Raw genomic sequence first — 20,614 nt, 5'->3', positions numbered from 1 at the left:
ATAGGCAACATTATTATAATTTTTTAATAATCTAACTAAGCAGTTTAAGTTCAAATTACTTAATTTGAAATAAGTAATTTAAAATTCATGTTTTTTTTTTTTACCTAATATTAAAGGGACTAAATTAAAGGGTATTCACAAATCACTTTTTAAAGTATCTTGTCATAGCAGATATTCTACAGCCTGCATCAGTAACATCAGATTATAGCTACAGGATAAACATTTGCAATTAAATCCAATCTTTTAGAGACCTTGCTCAGTCCTTTTAGCAGAAGAACCCAACTCCTAATGCTCCTAATTAAGAATACACACCACCTACACTGGTGGCCTCATTTTCAAGTACCTCATCTGGACAATGAGTCTGAATGGAATTGGGAAAGAAAGGAAGATTTCAGGAGCTGACTTTTTAGAGAAAACTCAGAAGGTCATACTCATAAAATCAGCTCTTTAATACCTCTCTTTCCTTGTCAACTTACAGGAAAAAATACAACACTCTCTACAATGGCAACTTTTCAAAAGGAACAAACTTGTACTTACTTCCTGCTGTACCTGCAATATGTAGAACACTGCCTAGCACTGAGTAGGTTTATAATACCCATTGTGAAATGGCTAACAATAAACAACTCATAGTCACTTTCTTTACTCTTTTCAAGGTGTTTTTTGTTTTGACTTGCTTTTTGCCTTCAAGATTCACCCTTACACTTTATTTCTGAGATGGAGGTGGTAGGGAAGCAGCAAGGGCCAGAAAAAAAGAAAAGAAACTGAACAAGACATTAGTTTGAAGTGATTCCTGCTTTTGAATTCCAGAAGGTCTTTGGTAAACCTTCAAATATTTAATGCTGAAATAGTATGAAAAATGCAATTCAATATTTGCATATTACTCTAAGAACCATGGAACGATAATATTTGGCCAAGGGATTTTACTGAAAATAATAATAAAAAGACAATTATTTGAATATTCTGGCCAGACATTTTTCAAGGAAGGGGATTATCTGAATTTTCCCTGGATATATTTCTGAATTTTTAAGACAAGTAAACATACTGCTAATTGAAGGCATATTTACTGATATTTAACAGATACTCCTGGTTTTGCTAAGCCACATTTATTATACAGTATAGATTTGGTGTGTGTAATGTATGGAGAATGGTATGCTTAACACAGTACGCCATTACCATTTTAAATGGCTAAATGTTGACAGTAGCGTGTACCTTTTTCTTATATCACCATGCTGGTTTTTCTCGTAGGCATTAGATATGCATGCTTAGATGAAGTTACAACAGTGATTATAATAGGTATGTTGCATTTTTTTAGGATCATATTTCTTAGGGAAGATAATTTATGTTCTTTTCGCTACCGTTCCAGGCATTTGCAGGAATCTAACATCACCTCAGACTGATCCATTTTCTGAAAGATTTCTAAAATTCTATAAACACTGCATAAACCAATTGGTACACTCATGTACTCATTTTTTCCCCACTGATTCAAAAGTAACGATGGAATATAACACTGTGATTATAATCAATATGCTTATTTCCAAAAAAGAATCTTTGTTGAGCACTTCACCTCCACAAGGTGAGAGATGAAGATAAAACAGAACATAATCATACTTGTACTTTGAATTTTAATGGCAGGGTTATCAAAAATTGAAAGCATCTAGTATTAGACCACATTGGTTTCAACTCCTTCTACTTTTTCCTTTGTCTTCTGGGATTTTGAGCATTTATTAATACTTATGTGGATTTTTATGTCATGTGCCTCTTCTCAAGGTTCTGAATTAAAATAAAACCTGTACCCATCACTCCTACCATAATGGCTGACCATGTTAAGCATTCCTCATCCCGCCCTGTGAGTGCCTGAGTCCAGACTGAGGTTAAATCTTTTGATAATTACCACTACTTAGGTAATCAATGCTTTTAAGGGAGAATCTGCTTACCTGGATATGTATATCTAATATTATAACCAAGATGTGATTAGATGATGACATCCGAAACACTGAACAATGAATCGATTCATTTTAGAATTCCCAGGATCGACTGTGTAGAGGCATTAGTCAGACCCTCCAAGCATGACACCCTGAGCATACCTTTGACAGTGATCTGTGCTATTGCTTCTATGACACCCAGTGTCGACATAGCAACACAGGTGTAATTTGCTGACTGTCTTACATCATTCAGCTCTAGGACATTTCTTCCTATTGGCATATCATCTTCAGGTGTCAGATCTTCTGCCCCCAACATCCACTTCACATAAGGCATTGGTGACCCCACAGCCACACAGGTGATATTAACACTTCCACCTGGCATGATTTCATGATTAGTGGGTGGGATAGAGAATCTTGGTGGGACACGGCGAACTGGAATAAAACACAAGGGAAGATGATAAAATACACAAGGCCAGAAAAAGCGGATATCATTCAACACATGACATGCACTGTACAGACACAATTAAACAATTGAAACATAGTGTGGATTGTCTGAAAACAAAACATGAAAAACTGTGGATAATACAGACCATACAAGTATGGTGTGTGTATACACAGAAAAATTGATTGAGTTTAGTCACTGATATCTTAGACACATTCATACAAAAGTTGATTCAGACCTACAAGGGCCCCACAAAAAACTGTCTACAAACTAACAATACACAAACATCATGCATAAGACACAAAAACATATACATGCATGCATGTAACAAGGATTCTATGCATGCATGTATATGCAGGAAAGGGGGCTGGAAGGTCACAGGCAGGTTTGTTGAATATCAAAACCAACTTCAGCGCTGTGCTCTTCCAGGTGATGTGAATGTATGCGTGGGACCACATTGTCACATCCCAGTCCTGGAAAACATCATCTAGAGTACACTGAAAGTGCAATTTATTTGCTTTCAGCCTCAGAGTAGATGCAGCCTCAAGACCTTACACTAACACTGGGACTAACACGGAAATATATATACATATCAATTGACAGTCTCAGAAGAAGAAACAAAAGCCAATGCCAGTAGAGATACTGCATTGGGTCATGCAAGGCATGCGCAAGGTCTCAAGGCCGTGCTCAGGACACTGGGATAATGGCTGGAATCCAAGACAGCAATGACAGCAGAGGAAATAACAGGGATGGAACTAAATACAAAGGGAAGAGGGTTAAGGCAAGTGATCGAGATAGGGACTTAGGGGAGAATAGGGTTGAAAGTAGGAGAGTATTAGCTGAGGCTAGGTCATCTAAGATAAGAGTTGAAAATTCAGGAAGGGCTCTGGGTGGTTCACATTCAGGATTCCATTCAGTTCACATCTAAGGTAAAACAACATAGATAACAACAACAAAAATCTAGTAAGAGGCTTTTTATGCCTACATTCAAACTGAGGGACACTGGATCTAAACCATACAGTGGGACATGACATTAAGAGAATAGGTCATATTAAAGCAACACAACACAGAAAAAAATTACCAAGCGATTACAGTTCAGTGTTCCTGCTTCAGATAATCTGCATGTTTATGTGTGTTTAAAGGATATGTGTCTTGGACATGGTACAAGGAGCAGGTAAGTGATAAACAGGTTTCATCTTGGGCTTTTATTGGCAAAACTTTACACTACGAGCATTTTAGATCAAGAAGAAATAATTAAGAACATACCTAAAATACAGATAATGAAGTGATTACTCAAATTATAAGTTAATAAACAAACCTCAAAACCCCAAGATAATACATAAATAATTCTGTCTGTCAACTTTTTGGCTGTACTTAAGGATGAGAGAAACCTCCATTGATTTGAGAGGGCTTGCTGCGATGGCCTCACGGGTGAATGACAGGCAGAGGAGAAGAGAGAGCTAAGCATGCCCCCTGCAGCCAATTCACAGGTTACACAAAGCAGACAGGAGCCAGTGTAGACTCTGAGGTGTCAAAGAACATATCAAGAAAAATGGAGGAGAGTTTAGTCTTCATGCTTGGGGTTAGGGGAACAACTACAAAGTCATCCTCTGGGCAGCAGGCATCTGTGTAAGACAGAAATTAAAAGTGGGGCAGGGGACGCGAGGGAGTGGAACAGGAAGGAAAGCAGGAACACTGACCAAGTTCACAGGACCTGAGAGCGTTATGTGTTACCCGTTCCCATGCACCCAGGTTCATTCTCTCCCATCATGCACCACAGTTAGGTACCACCAGCAAGCACCGGAAGCCATGGCCAAGGGCATTCTCTGCTAGAACATACCATTAACCAAAAGAAGACCACAATGCAGCTACATTCATTTCATTTGTATTCTTTGTTATTGGTTTAATTAATAGTTTTGTAAGGTGGGTAAAAAGTAAAAAACACACCAACCTTCTCGCAGCTCTGAGGGATGTAGGGGGTTTGATGCAGAACACAATGAAATGAGGAAAAGGAGAAAAACAAGGGAAACACAGAGAGAGTAAAAAGGCCATATCAAGGCTTTCAACTGCTACTTGAACATCTTTATTTGCTCTAGTTAATCCTTCCTACCTCAGCTGAAAACAGTTAGCAATATCTCAGGGACTAACACAGTATTAGAAACAATAGCTAGCATCATTTTGAAATTTTTCCATTGAAGAAGATACACATGCCTCATGCAGCACAGGAGGTCACCATTGTGAGAAAAAGGATCTAGGGGCTTTCAAAGAATTTGGAGAAGAAATGATTTTCTTCATATTCTCCCACCCCAGACTCAGGAGAAAGATAGGAGAGAAAAAACATCCCCACAGCAACAAAATTATCTCAAACAAAAATTTCAAAATCAAGCTAGATATTTTCCTAAGGGAACCCATCTTATTGTAACTTAAAGCCCTCACTGTCTTTTATCTATTCCCACCCCAACCCACGCCTTTTGTGGTTATTCACAGACATGGAAACCAGGAATAAGAGCATTTTCATTAGACCAAATAAAACACAGGTACTGGTTTTGGGAACTCTGGGGGAGAAGAAATACTTCTTTTTAGTTGAAATGAAAGGCAGAGCCATTCATAAGCTCAAAATTTAATCATTTATATTACTTTATAGGAAAACAGGGATATATCCTCATCCATTCTTGTTCCAAGGACAACTAATATCATGTTTTAAAATACAATGACCATTCCCTGGCAATCAAAAGATTAAACTTCTCCAAAAGGGAATAGATAAAACAAGTATGCGTGTATATATACGCACAGACATATGCACATAGTTAATTCTATATGTTTATAAGTAACTAGGTATAAAAACAAGGAAGAAGATACAGTTGTGCTATTTGCACATAGCATGTTTTTCTTTCTTCTTAAGTTAGTACTTTATCCTTCAGGCTCTGCAGCAGAGCTCTTGAAGACATAAACACCATTTTGCTTGGAGGTGCACAGAGAACTGATTAGTAGCACGCCAAGCAATTATTTCAGGGTTTGATAAGGAAACAGAAGAGTGAGCAACAGAAAAAAAGAAGAAGAAAACCTCAAACAAATGCAAAGCACAGTTCAACCAATGCAGTAAAAGTTGAAATCAAGATGTAACAATGCCAATATACTTACAAACTTCAAGCTTCAGGATAAATTGTACTCAAAAGTTGCCAATACTTTTCCTAACCACATATTTAAAGCGTGTAATTCTCCATCCACTTAAAATGCTTCAACTACTGTCCCTGTTAGCGAATCAGCTCATGAAAATCCTGACATAGTCACAAAGAGCCTGTGAGTATCTCAACTCCCCCTGAGCCTGAATGAAGACGCAATGCCGGGTTACGTCATTCCTACCTCTGACATATAAATTGGCAGGGGCAGAATAGCGAGTGCCCGCGCTGTTGGTGGCAACACACTCATATTTTCCTTGGTCAGATTCTTCACTCTGTTCGATCTGAAGGGCTCCTGTATGGATATAAAATATATTGCCAAAGAGATGGTCAGAGAAGGCTTCCTCAGTTCAGAAAGCTAAACCTCTTAACAATATGAAAAACCCTGCAAAGGAAGATCCGCTCAACGCCGATTCAATCTCTTGCTAAGGTGCACAGACAGAAAATGATGCGATGAGAAAAACATATAGAGATTATTTCCTTTTTAAAAAAAAATTTTACATCATCAATTCTAGCATACAAAAGCAATATCTCTGTTCCCAAGCAAGAATTCTAGTTATATTTAACACGCTTATTTCCTAGACTAATAAAATGAAGATGGGTGAGACTGCTTCAAGGAAGTATGGCTTTTAAATAAAACAAAAGATTAATTTTTTGTTTTGTTTCATTTTGGTATCAAAAGTGGCGCAAAAGAGAGATACGCTCAAAAAAACCAGGCCGGGTTTTCAAGAAAGTCTTCTGCTGAAGAAAGCCAAAAATACGCAGCAAGCACAAAAAAGGCTGCCGAAGCAAAAAATTAAAATTAGTCATTATATATCATGAAAATATCACTTAAAGAAACAAAACTCCCTTAAGACATGCAGATGTTTAAGAAAAGAAAGACAAGTTTGCCACAACTTACAATCATTTATTACATTTGCTGAAAAACAAAGAGTAGTTGAATTAGAAGGTTTTAAAAAAGTTAAAAAGCACGGCCTATGCCAGCCAGGAGAGCCGACCAACCACTGCTTGAGGACCTCGAGGCAGATCCCCTAAGACACCCATCAAAATCCACCAGTGGGATTAGCAGTGTGGTGTCACAAAACCCCAAGAAAAATACAAAACAAGAATTATAAAAGAAATGCACACTGAGTCAAAGTCTGAAAAACCAGCAATACCACATACCACCAAGAATACTCAGCACCGTTTGTTTCCATAGCCTGAAGGACAGAAGATCGAAAAATCCAGAGGCGAGTAATCCAAGAAAAAAAGAAGTAGGGGGGGAAAAAAGCATTGCTGTCAGGTTGTAGGTGAGTGGGATCAGGTGGAAAGGGGAGTCATTCTTTGACTTTTAAGATAGTAAGAGAAAAAAGAATTGAAGAGCAAAAGCAAAAACCTTCTGAAAGATAAAGACAAAAAGCAGATGTTCCAGGCTGTCTTCTGCATGTCTGCCACTGTTCTCCAGACCATCTTGGCTTTGGTCCAGAACAAGAACAGCTAAGGAAGAAAAAAAATGATCTTTTTTTTTTTCTCCAGTTGGACAAAAAAAAAAAAAAAAAAAAAAAAAAAAGAAAAAAGAAAAAGGAAAAAGAAGAAAAAAAAGAAAAAAAGGAAAAAGGAAGAAGAAGAAAAGGAAAAAAAGAGGGACAGATGGTACGCTGTGACTGGTCTGTGGTCTAAAGACCTGGATATGCTTTCTTTGAAGCATATCACAACTTAAATAATCATTTTCATAAAGAAAGAAATGAACAAAACAAAGAGAAAAAGGAAAAGAAAAGAAAAATTCACAATGTGAGAGTCACCAATCAAACAAAACAGTACAAAGGAAAAGTAAAAAGTTGATGGACATTATTGAAATGATTTTGAAAACAGGACAAAGATGAGAGTGATGAAAGGACAGAAAGAATGAGTAAGATCATTCTGTGAACGTTAGTTCAGCACTCTTACCTCTTATTGGTGTACCACCTGGGTGGATAATATGAATGCAAATAAGATTAGAAAGAAGAAGCATTAGTACGAGAAGAAGGAGGCTAGGGCTGGGGAGAAGAATTAAATTAGATTTACAGAATTAAATAAGGTCTTAAAAGAAACTTGAATTACTATACTGGTAAAACAGGAATATATTAGATAATATTATTAGATCATAAAAGCAAGTTGCATTATACCACAGAGGGTAAAGACCACAATAGGCAGCATTGCCTTTCTCAGAGAAGCAACTGAGTTCTTAGATGTGGGATCATCTAGGGTTAGAATTATATCGTATATGCCTCATATTCTTAAAAAAAAAAGAACTAAACAATATTTTTAAAGATATAGTTGAAGAAAATACTGGCTAATCTATTTAAGTATATATATAGATATGCATATATATATATACTGTTATAGGAGATACTAAAAACTAACTAGAAACAAACAATGTTCACTGGATATATCTTATGCTACTTACTATGCTACATTTGTGTGATATAACTTGTGTGCTATTTTATTTTTCTATACAGTGTTCTTACGATAACAGTTTGTGGATGTGTGCATGTGCGCGCCACTAAGGAAATCTGGTGTCTACACTGACAGTTAGTAAAATGCATGCCATGCATTTTATTAATAATAATAATAATAATAATCTGAATATGGAAATTAGTGGGGGTGAAGTGCGCTTCAGAACTAAGCACTTACCAATAGATTCTGGAGATTTAAATACGGAGAGAAGAAAGACAGCATAAAAATATTATTATATTCCTTATAATTTGGTACAAATTTTTCAGAGTTAAAGCTTTATATACTAAATCATCTATGTTACATGTGAATAATTAATTCTTTATTTACAATAACAGAATGCTAATCTACACAATTCTGCTGACAACAAGCAAAAGAGGCAGTTAACAAGACGCTTTAACATCACAGGACAGGTCAAAAGCTGAGAATTCTGGGAAGACAGGCAGTTAAACAACTTAGAATTCTTTATCAATATTACTACCAATGCCAAAGTAAACAGCTTATTAGTATATGTCCCTGTGAAGTTACCTAGGGACAGGCTCTCAAAACTTACAATTATCTCTATTTTTAATCTAAAGAGAGCAAAGGAATAAACCTGGGATGGGGATGGGAGAGGAAAAAAGGGCATGGGAGAGAGAGGGAGATAGAGAGGGAGAGAGAAAGAAAGAGAGAGAGAAAGGAGCGAAGGCTGGAGTCTACACCAAAAGCAGACTTCTGTAGATCCAGTCACTGGAGGGTTTAAAAATCTTTAGTGTGGGCGCACACTACCATGGCTAATGTGTCGAAAATACTGGTAATCATATTGTAATGATATTAATAAGATCCCCTCCTTTCATGGGTATTTTGTAAAGGACTTTATAAAAAAAAATACATCTGGTTACTCATGAGACGACATTTCTGTGTTTTATATTTCAGTGAAAAGAAAGCAGATGTGCCCAAACTTACTAAACTTTGGTACTCTGATGAATTCAAATGTAGAAAAGACAGAGAAAACACACTTTAACAAAACTGAATCATTTTAGTGTTTAATATGAACATTTTGGTTTTTAATGGATATAACCATTGGAACTCCTTGCAATTTCTGAATGAGGTCCAATGTTGAAATAAATTTTGTTTCCAAAGAAAACAGAGAAATAAGAAAGAAAGAGGAGAAAATGGATCCATTAAATACTGCAGAAGAGCAGTAAATTAAAATATCATCAAAAATACAGTCACAGCAGTGAGCAATGTGGATTAAACAGAAGCTGCAAAACACAAAGAGAAGGAAAAAGACTCTGAAACGGGCTATGACATCACAAACGTGGACAACACATCAAATAACAGAGAAAGAGAAGAGGGAGAAAAAGCAATACCTAAAAATTAAAAAAAAATAAATGAAATAAAAAATAAGAATAAAGAAAGAGAAAACTAAACTAAACTAAAATAAAATAAAAATTCTCTAGGAGTTTGTGGAAACAGTAACAAGACCCTACCTGATCGTAACTGTTTAATACGGCCATTGTTGTTGCTTGTGTCAACAGGGAGGAAATCTTTGAACCAAGTGATTTCTGGATCCGGATTCCCACTGGCTGCACAAAGCATGGTGGCAGTGCGTGTACGCTCCACCACCTTCAACTGTGGGCCCATGTCAATGGTAGGGAACCCCCTGGGAATTTGATCCTCTGCAAGACAAAAGGTGATACAAATATGTTATCAAGTCAGATACCTAAGGTTCAAGAGAGAGTCAATGAACATTAATCTTTCCCACTATCCTAGCAAATGTTGAGAAGATAACATACACCAGGTGGCATTGGACTGTCAGGCTAGGGTATGGCTGCAGTATTGTTCACGGGCAGCACTGTGCACAGTCTAAGTAAGAGGCCCACAGCCTAACAAAGAGTTCAGACATGTTTGATGATAACCACAACCTAGGGATGCATCAAGTTCTCCAGGAGCACAGGACAAGTCATGACACAGGATGTGTCTGAGGAGGTCAAGGAGCACTAAGAAGAAGTGGTGAAACGGGCACTGAGGAAAGAGTAGCGTTGACCTGAAAGAAAGGGACATCAGAAGTATAAGTACTGAGAAGGAAACTCCTCAAGGAGGGGAAATCATTGGCCCAGCAGAGCAGTTTTACAGTAAGTACATGCAGAACAAGCCGGGGAGCCAGACTACGCTATCTGCACTGGAATCTGTTCTGTTTTTCCTTTCATTTTCAGATAAAATTGTATTCTTTTCACACAAGCAAAGGTTTATCTGAATGAATTCCTTTATAAAGAATTTCAAACAGTCAAAAAATTATCTAAAACTTTTCCTTATGGAAGAAGAAAAGGACAAAAGTAACTCAAAAAATGCAGCACAGAAGTATATACTCCTTAAGGTAAGAGAAAACTTTCCTCCATTCCAAAGGCCTGTACCACTGTCAGTCACTCAAAACTTGAAACCCCTAAATTTTGAATCTTCAACTCTTCCAAAGTTCACTTCTCCCTACCCAACATCAAAATTGTCCCAGCTCTTAGATCTTTACAAATTCAAGTTCCCTTAAGCATGACTCACATTGATAACCTGCATTGCCAGATCTGCCAGTCAGCATTAGAAAAGTACATTCTATTCAAGCACTGAAGGGATCTTAGCTATATAGATAGTAATGATCTAAATTAGAACTTAGCTATTTGTTTGAAGACTATCATAAAACATGTTGATTTCCAATGAGGCCTGGTGTTAATATAATCAACACTTCCTCCTGACCGCTGATGAGTTTTCCTCAGCCGTCAATTCCAAAATGACTCACTCAAGACACAACCAGTGAGGAAATCAGAAGGCATCAGATGTGGTACCTAGCTTCTCTCTGGATACCTCCTATAATTTCTGATATGATCCTTTGAGTCTTCCTAAAGAGGCACAATTTCCAAGGAAAAGGACTCTACAGCATTGTCAGTCCAGTCTATGTGTTTTTCACTGTCTCCATAGTCACAGGGAAAACTCAGATCTCCTAAATCCAGCTAGCTTTTTAAATCGGGACCCATTTTCTCCCTCTTGGGAAACTTTTCTTCTGCCACCACTGAAATCCTCCACTTTTCCCCAGACAAATCACATCTGCTAAGCACACTGTCTGTTTTTCTACAAAGCCACACAACCCAAATCACAGTCTGAGAACATAGTTACGCTTTCCCTCCTCAGATCAACTGCAGGAGTAAGTCAGTCCACTGTCTTGTATATTTAAAATTCTCATCAGTTTATCTCTCAATGACACAAATTCTTCTGGAACTCACTTGCATCCAAACCCCTTGACATCAACCTAGTCTGAGCTGACAGATGTTGAGAGAACTGCAGTTTCTCCCAAGCCTACATATGAGTATATTGCAGTGATTGAAAAGTTTTCTACTACACATAGTAGAAAACTGCTTATGGTGGAGTGTTCATTAGGGGAATAATTAAGAAGCAGAGAGAGAGATTTGTGTGTGTGTATTACAGTAGTGGGTTTATTTTTTTGATTCCACATATGAGAGAGATTTTTTTAATGTGAATAGTAAATGAATGTCAAAATACTACCAAAGAATAAAGCTCCCATGCAATGAAAGGTACCCTGAACATTAAGCCCAGGTCCTTGGAAGAGAAAATTGAGGGGCTAACGGGGAAATGTAGGCTGTTTCTCCCACAGTGAGGTTTATCGAAGTCCAAAAGAAGTTGCTGAGGCAAGTTGAATTTGACACATGGATTCACTAGAGAATATTTTCCTGTCCCACCAGCTAATTGAGGCCAGAGACTGAAAAAAAGAGTTAACATCCATGAGCTACATTTCACTTCAGCTGAAAGACAGCACTCTTCTGAGCAAGCAGTGATGGATTCTGTTTATTTGAATGTTTACACACTGTCAGCCAAACCTAGGTCTACAATGGAAAAATGTCAGAGACAGTAGTTAAGAATGGAATTTCAAGATGGACTCTCAAGGCTCCAAGGAAACGTTAAAAATTACAAATCAGATAAAAGAGTATTTTGCATATAAGGTTAAGTTAATTTTAATAATTGATTCCACTTGAATTTCATCAGGGTATTTTTTTAATGTCTTTAAAGGTTTTATATCTAAAGCTTAGTTTCAGGGAAAATTTAAAAAAAAAAAGTAGAAAGCTCAATAGACACTGTACCATACACATTATATTAGAAGACATCTCTTTTGGCAGCTAATGACACAAAATGCTTCAAAGGACAAAAATACTCCACCTCAAGTTCCCTAAAGTCAACTACCCTGCTTCAGTCACCTAGAGTTGTTTCTAAAAAAGTTATTAGATTTTTTTTTGTTAATTTCCATATTGAAAGTAACTAACTTCAGCTAATAAAAAAAAAATTGCCTTGGGATTCCTGAGCTATTTCTGTCTTTTTCAAGTTACTGAGTTACCCCCACCTCCTCTGTGGTGTCTGACTACTAGTTACAGTAGCACAAATTCTTACTAGTTACATTAGCATGCATCGTCACTGCTCTACTAGTCATTACTTTTCTTCTACAAGTTCATCTCTCTGAAGAACACATGCCAATATTCTATGCCCATTGGTGACGAGTGTCAAAGACTTAAGATTGTTGAGCCACTTACTGAAGGCTCTTACCAAAGAAATTTAGAATTAATAACCATTTATAAGAAATGAAGTCCTCACCTTGGGGAGAGCTGACAACATTGACTTGTGCCCTATGGAAAACAGTCTAATACATTTGCATGACCTTTCTTTTCCTTCTTGGCTCATAAAGAACACTGTAGAGTCCCCTTTCCATATACACAAGTGCACAACAAAGATAATCTTTCTTGCATACTAATTGGATAGAGAATGTAAAGAGAGTTCCTTTCTTATTTTTAATAAGGGTAATTAAATTCTATCCATCCCCCCTTCACACAGAACCTCTTTGAATGCACTTTCTTCATTAAATTTTCATGAGAAACATCACAATGTAACAGATTCAAATAGCCAGAGCTGTTATACGTTGACAGTTGTGGCTTGTTTCCAATTTGACTGTCAGGTATTTGGCAATAAAACTGAGTATTCAACATAAAATGAACTACAGAAATAATGAAATTTCTAATTGGCATGCTTATCTCAGTGGGCGTAGTTTAGAAGATGTTAATTGCTTTTTTTTCACCTCTACATTTATTAGTGATTTATATAAAACTTCCTTGGCCGTTTGCTAACATTAATTTTGATACCTCATCAAACGTATGGTACTAAGAACTTGAGGGAAAAAAAGTCTGGCTTTTACATGCTAACCACATAAACTTTTACAGAAAAATGCAAAATCAAAAATTAACAAATTGCCAATATGTTAGCAGCTTAAAACTTTTGCATGAGGTGAAAAGAAAAACATTTTGTCCTATTCATTAATGTGCTCATTAAGCTTTAAAGTGCCTTACTTATCACTGTTCCATATTAATATTCAATCATGCAGAATTAGCTACTAATTCATCAACAATTTAAATCAGACTTGACCTTCACAAAGCCATTTGGTCTGTCATTTTGAGAGGCCATTAAAGGGCAGATTACTACATACTTGTGCTTAGTGAATCGTAGAAGTCATACATATTTTGTTTGTAATGGCAGCTATAATAGACCTGGAAATATAGCACATTCTTTGAATCTGTTTGGGGTCTTAATAAAGTATGCTGATATAAAACTTTCAGTTCCATTAAGAAAAGAGAAAAATGAACATCAGCATTTTCCAGAGTTAACTTCCTACTGCAGTAGAACTTTTGTTAATAACCCCTAACCTACCATGGACTTGAATAGAATGTGTCAGGGAAATAGCCTGACTTTGTTTTGTAGGGAGTTATGCTTTAGATGTCTGTGAATGATCAAGAAATAGCTTTTGCATAATATGCTCAAACTACTTTCATTGTTCATCCATAAACAATTTTAATGATGCTTACTTTTGCTCCAATTCCGCTAACACTCAACCTCTCTTATTTGATAGGAAACACAAAACCAAATTGCCTGCTGAGGCCACACTTCCTTCTAAGGTAGCCCTAAGCAGTTCTTCTAGCCTAATCTTGCAAGGATTCAGTGAACTCAAATAGACTGGTGCTTTGACTCTGCTGCCAGTGATTTAAGAAAGTTTTTCATGAAGAACTGTTTATCAGGATGTCACATTTCTAATTTTTCAGACTTACAGCAAATATGTTTATGAAGAAAAGTCATGTCAGTCATGTCAGGAGAATAGTCTTCCAGAATAAATATTAAAAGATTTGGCAAAAATACCTGATCATTTAGGTATTAGTGACAATATAGATGTTTTTGTGAGAATGGAGTATAAAAAGCAAACTCAGAATCTGGAGGAAGAGATAAGCACTTTTTTTTTTTTTTTCCTGTAGAGAATTCATTCCCTGGAATCCCTTTTCTAAAGACCAAATAGTTCATAGTGGCTCCTCTTTAAAAGTTTTTGAAGTTCACAGAAGGTAGAGCTATATGTTACTTCTTTTTAACCATCACGGTGATCAATAAACACTTGCCATGAGATATATTTAGGAAATTTTGCCAACTGTTTCTGCATTCATTCATGTGGCATCTCTGAATTCCTACTCAGCTCATTTAATGATACTGATTTAATCAGTTAATCATTCTTTAACACTTTTGTGGCTACAAATTTGGCTTCCTCAATTTGAATATAAGTCTAAGAGGCAAAAACTATCTTTTGTAGTGTTTTAAGTAGTGTTAGACTTATAAACATAGTTGTTAATGATGTCTTCATTTTTACAGTCAACAGTTTTATTTAATTAGCAGATGATTTTCATCAATTGAGACATGCAATTTACACTTGGGTTCTTTCTTCAACTTAGTGCATTTGCTGCTCTAGAAACACACAATTCAGTTCCTCTTTTCTTAATTTTATAGGAAGGCTCCCCTCATATATCGGTTTCAAGTGCCTAGAAGTCAAAATGTCAACATGTAAAAAAAAAGTGTAAACGCAATGAAATTCAAAAGAACATGTATCTCTACTCTGCTCTCCTATCTTTAGAATAATGGAAAGCTTGATGTTCAAACTAATGATAACATCCACGTGAATCACCCAGTTGCATGTTGAGGCAGACACTCTGGGTCTCCTTTCACTGCCAGGAGAAAAAAAAATTCTCAGTGGCTGGGTGTCTTAAAGCTTTAGGAATTTATGATATAATCTTATAGAAGTGTAAATGATTTTTGTCCTTTTGAAGGATGAAAGAATTGCATAAGGGACATTTTCCTTAACAAAAGTCAAACATTAGATGAAAAGAATGAATATTTTCTTAAATAAAAGTGCTATACCCTCTAAAGGTATTGAATGGTAGCCTTACATGTTAGAGACACAGTACTAATCTAAGCAACATAAAGTCAGTGGGTTTTTATACAGAAGACAGTAAAAAATCCTTTTGGAAAATTTAAATATATTGGTTTCAAGACGGTCAGATAAAAAAAGTGTCTTTACATTTATGAAAGTTGCATTATATTAAAAGAAAAAGGACTTTTGAACTCTTAGTTTTAAAAATCTACTGGATAGTCAATAGATCACCATTTATTCTACAGATATTTATTGAAGGGCTCCTTTGTGCCAGGACTAGGTCAGGCACTGGGTATGAAGTAATCTAGACAATTTCTATATTGTTGTGAGTTAATTGTATCTGCAGGATAATTAGATTCTTTGTCAGTAAAAATAGTATCCAGCTCAAATATGGGAAGATTGAATGAGATAATGCATTAAGTGTGCCTAGTGTTGCCTGGCACTGGCGCTTGGCATCTAATAAAATATTAGCATATATGTACTTACTCTATTCCAAACTCCCACATAAGATTTAAAGAGAACAGAGGCAAGAGACTCTAAAGCTTGATAGAACAAGAGCTGCAGCAATAAACTGTAAAAGGGAAAAATATTCTACACAACTCATAAAAATAGTGGGATTATATAGACATGTATGTGAAATCAGAGGGTGGTATCAGTGCCAAGTAACCGCTTAAAAGCTAGTCAAAGCCCTCATTTCTCACTTTGAACAAAATTTTAGACTTTTTGATTAATCAATGGTAGAGAGAAAACAAATTATATTGTCATCTGATCTGTTCTCCCAAACAAACTTTAAAAAATAACTAAATACTTGGGTAAATACAAAGGTTTGCTGTGAATGACTGAAAATACTGAAACCATTTCAGATTTATTAGGGCTGCCTGAAGTTTGCAAGGGTGGTATCATAACTACCATTTTCTGCAGCTACAAAACAAAGACTCACCAAGAGCGTTACTTGTTCCCAGTCTTACACACAGTAAAAATAATAATAAACCTGTAACTCTAGATTTGGTGTGTTTTTACTTCATCTTGTTTCCTTTGCACCACTTGCTGTTCTTTGAATAAATACTCATCATGAACAGTGATAGAACTCTTCATCAGGGTCAACTTATAACCAAAGACAAAATAAATATAATTCTCAATACCTGGCTATCTTTTATTTATTTATTTATTTTCAAGCAGAAAGGACTAGAGACTAAAGATCAATGGGATATAATAAATAATTTGTCTTTTTAGGGCTGCACCTGCAGTTCCCAGGCTAGGAGCTGTAGCCGATGGCCTATGCCACAGCCACAGCAACACCAGATCTGAGCTGTGTCTGTGTCCTACACCACAGCTCACGTCAATGCTGGATCCTTGACCTACTGAAGGAGGCCAGGGATCAAACCTGTGTCCTCATGGATGCTAAGCAGATTCGTTTCGGCTGAGCCATGATGGAAACTCCTAAAATATCTCTATATTACAAATCATCAATCCATGGATACATATCAATTGACTTCTCATTTTTTAGTACTGGGGCTAGTTGGGGATAGAATTCCGCCATGTGTGCTACCCAATAATGAGGATGAGAAATGGAAGACTGTGAAAGGATAATAAATATTGAATAATTGACCCAAGGAGCTCAACTTCAGCACTGGACTTATTTCTTAAAACCATTCTGTAACTTTTATGGCATTATCTAGAAAGGGCTGTAATAAGTGGTAGGGCTTCTACTTTGAGCAGACCCCTAAATACTGCATGCAAACCCCAAGTAGATGCAAGTAGACTCAGCATATCAACCCTCTAACCAGAAGCTGCACAGAGATCTCCTCTATAATATGGGACCTGTAATGACTACCCTGAGTGGCTTTGTCTTTTTCTGAGAGAACAGAAAGATCTGTGTCACAGAGGCTGGAAGCCTAAGCAGTTAGTAGTTGGACTATTTGCTACTTTTTTGCAGCAAATGAGTTTTCAAGTCATTATCTTTCAGAATACACCACACTATCAGGCTACAAACAAGAACCATTTCTTTCCAGAATACAGTCCCTGAAGAGGGGGAAAAACATTTACTATTCTTTTCTTAAAGAAAACAGTGTAAATAAAGCTTTTATTTTTCACCATTCCAGATGGCAGCAGGGTATAATTTGTACTGTTTTGACATCATGACCATATTATTCAAAATCAATTTTCCTGCAAGTGAATTGAATAAGGGACTGAAAATAGAAAAATAAAAGGAAAAGAAAGAAAAGCTAAATCAACATTTTCTGGCAAAGTTAGGCTCCTGGGCCATTATCAGAATGATATGCATATAGATGAAATTGGAAAAAAATACATAAATGAGGTATTTTCTCATTCTAAGTCAAAGGCTATTCTAAGTCAGAAAGAAATTATTGAAAGCAGGAAGAAACTGCCAGTTAATAAATGATATTCCAAATGAAATGACAAATATAAGATCTGTTCCCCCCCCCAAAGTAATTATGAACAAGAAACCATGGATTTTTAGTCCAAGATCCTCTTTGCAAGTTATTATGCAGAGGGGTATGCTTGTCTTACTATAGCTATAAATTAATCAAAGAAGGTTTTATTTCAGAGTAGATTTAGGTATCTCTTAGGGCCAGTTACTAGGTATTAAGAGTCTCCAAAAATTTCTCATAGAATTAGGCCATGCAAAAACAGGAAATTGGACATTGATAAGCTGATAGGAATCTCATTAGCAGCTACTAAATATTCAGCATACTAACCAGCACCCACGGAGCAATCCAGAGTAAAGATCCATTTTCTGAAATATTCTTCACATGTGGAGAAGGTTATAAGGCATTCTTGGCACAGAGTAAAGCAAACTTGTTTAGAAGCAATGTATGCAATTATCCTATAAATCACAGAGTAATGTCTACTGTCTATGTAGCAGAATACAAACTCAGTTAGATTAAATTATCATTTGCATGAATGTGGTAGCTGCAATTTCACATGCCAATAAGTCAGTTAACCCCCACTGTTATCTGTGTTTGACCTTAGCAAATGATCATACTCTTTGTGATCCAAAATTCACTGAGTGGTAGGGAAGGGAATAAGGGACTATGCTTTCATACTTGGGAATGCAAATCGCATTTAAAAATATAATAACCTCCACTTTCACAAATCTCACTGCTTTCCATTGATTTATTTTCACTAATAAGCTGGTTTCATGATACTTATCCTGAACACTGTCTGATTTTGAATATTAAATAAACCAGTTTACATAAATTTATATCAAAAGCATACAAAGAATTTTTAAGAAAAAAAAAGCAAAAGTGCATAATAGAGCTACAAGTTCAAGAATTTAATTCCGTTTTATGTTTGTTTGTTTTTAGAAAGAGACAAAGAAGTAGTAAAGAAACGGAAAGAGAATTAGATTTGGTTTCTGTCTCCATTATTTGCTGCTTTTGTAAAAGTTAGGAATTCTAATGAGCACAAATCAAATAAAGCCAGGGAAAATATTCATCCTGGCTGCTTCACTATTTGATGGTGAATGTAAACAAAAATAAATAAAATTTATTTACAAAACAGAAAGAGACTCACAGACCTCAAAAACAAACTTACTGTTACCAAAGGAAAAAGACTGGGGGGGGGTGAATTAGGAGTTTAGGATTAACATATACATACTACTATATATAAAAGAGACAACCAGCAAGGACCTGCTGTACAGCAGAGGAATACTTTATTCATTATTCTGTAATATCTTATACAGGAAAATAATCTAAAAAAGAATGGATATATGTATATGTATAACTGGATCACTTAGCTATAGACCTGAAACTAACATAACATTGTAAATCAATTATACTTAAATATAAAATACAAATTTTTTTTGAAGAACACATCTGGTAAACTATAAAATTAAAAAAAGTACAAATTGTATACCATCAAATTTTACATAAATAAGAAAACTAGAATGAACTGTGTGGCTTTGGAATGGGATTGAGATACTGGTATGAACTCATGGTTTTTAAAATATACTTTTTATTACAGAAAAAAATATAATTGTAAATGAGTGTACACACACATATACACTTCTTATACAAGCTTAGTAAACACATCTTTCCTAGCTGTGTAAATTGAGAGGCTAGAAACAGCAATCTCCAATAGTAATGGCCATACCCAGTATCCAGGTCTTGGCTTCTAAATATGACCCTGTAGTGAAAGGAAACAGTTCCTTGGAGAAATGACCAATTCAATGCAGCACTGGGACAAGGAAAGAACAAGATGCACCTGGAACACATGTTGTACAGGAAAGTACTCAAAGAACGACAGGGTGTTCACAGACAAAGCTTGAAGAGGTTTCTATTAGCCAAATATGGAACATCTGAACCACAATATTTAAAAAAAATCAGTATTACTAAATAATAAAACATTAAATTAAGACATGAGTCTATATACTGACATAAAAGAATAAATGGGTAAACTGAAGTTTCAGCAAAAAATGGTGTATTGTCATATTCTCAAAGTAACTCTGCCCATGAATTTATAAAATATACGGGGAAAGAGTAACTCTGTGACAGAGAAGGCTCACAGAAACAGCCTTGACCAATGTACCAAAGTTATCAATAGCAGGGACAGGATAAATCAAAATCCTGTGCTGAAAATAACATAGTATCAATTCTATGATATTTTCTCCAGACTAAATGTTTTTATTCCTCCCAAAATCCATGTGTTTAATCCTAACAAGTGTGATAGTATTTGGAGGTGGGGAAGTGATTGGCTCCTGAAGGCAGAGTCTATATAAATAGTATTAAAGCTCCTATAAGAGACCCCCTAGAGATTCCTCACCCCTTCCATGTGAGGAAAGAGAGAAAAGGAGGCTATCCTTGTTCATCAGACACAGAACTATGAGAACTGAGTAGCTGTTGTTCATAAGCCACCCAGTCTACAGTATTTCATTATAGCAATGTGAATGAAGTAATATTACTGCCAAAGATTCATAATCTAGATATGATCATGAATAAACATCAAAAAAATCTCAAATGAGAAGATACTTTGAAATAACAGCTTTGTTATCTTCAATGGTATCAAAATTAGGAATGTTTCAAAGGAAGGCTGGGGAAATCCTCTAGATAGACAATTAAAGTGTAATTCTGAACTGGAACCTTTAAAGACATTTATAGAAATGTGAATGAAAGCCTGATAAAATCCACTGAGGACAATGCTGAAATGTAGTCTGAGGTAAATGGGGGTCAGACGATTACACAGTTATGATGCATCGATGATTGCTTCCTGATTTGGATGGTTGTAACTATAGGATAAGCTTTTTTGGAGGAAATATAGGTATTTAAGAGTGATAGGTATCATGGTAGCAATTTATTCACAGATAGTTCAG

At 36.0% G+C, this 20,614-nt stretch overlaps 1 protein-coding gene across 11 annotated transcripts in view; it reads right to left on the bottom strand.

Moving 5' to 3' along the window:
- The window catches only part of PTPRD (protein tyrosine phosphatase receptor type D), a 523,599-nt gene that overhangs the window by 205,064 nt on the left and 297,921 nt on the right, over nucleotides 1-20,614 (bottom strand). For all 11 annotated transcript variants that reach the window (XM_047767649.1, XM_047767654.1, XM_047767651.1 and 8 more), the window contains exons 5-7: nucleotides 9,488-9,676; nucleotides 5,728-5,838; nucleotides 2,085-2,354 (exon numbers count right to left, since the gene is read on the bottom strand). In XM_047767649.1, coding sequence (XP_047623605.1) covers nucleotides 2,085-2,354; nucleotides 5,728-5,838; nucleotides 9,488-9,676 — 570 coding nt within the window. The remainder of the gene's footprint in view (nucleotides 1-2,084; nucleotides 2,355-5,727; nucleotides 5,839-9,487; nucleotides 9,677-20,614) is intronic.

This window comes from Phacochoerus africanus, chromosome 2, assembly GCF_016906955.1.
Source record: "Phacochoerus africanus isolate WHEZ1 chromosome 2, ROS_Pafr_v1, whole genome shotgun sequence".
NCBI lineage: Eukaryota > Metazoa > Chordata > Mammalia > Artiodactyla > Suidae > Phacochoerus > Phacochoerus africanus.
Note: the sequence above shows the minus strand (reverse complement) of the source record. Positions and strands in the feature narration are given on the sequence as shown.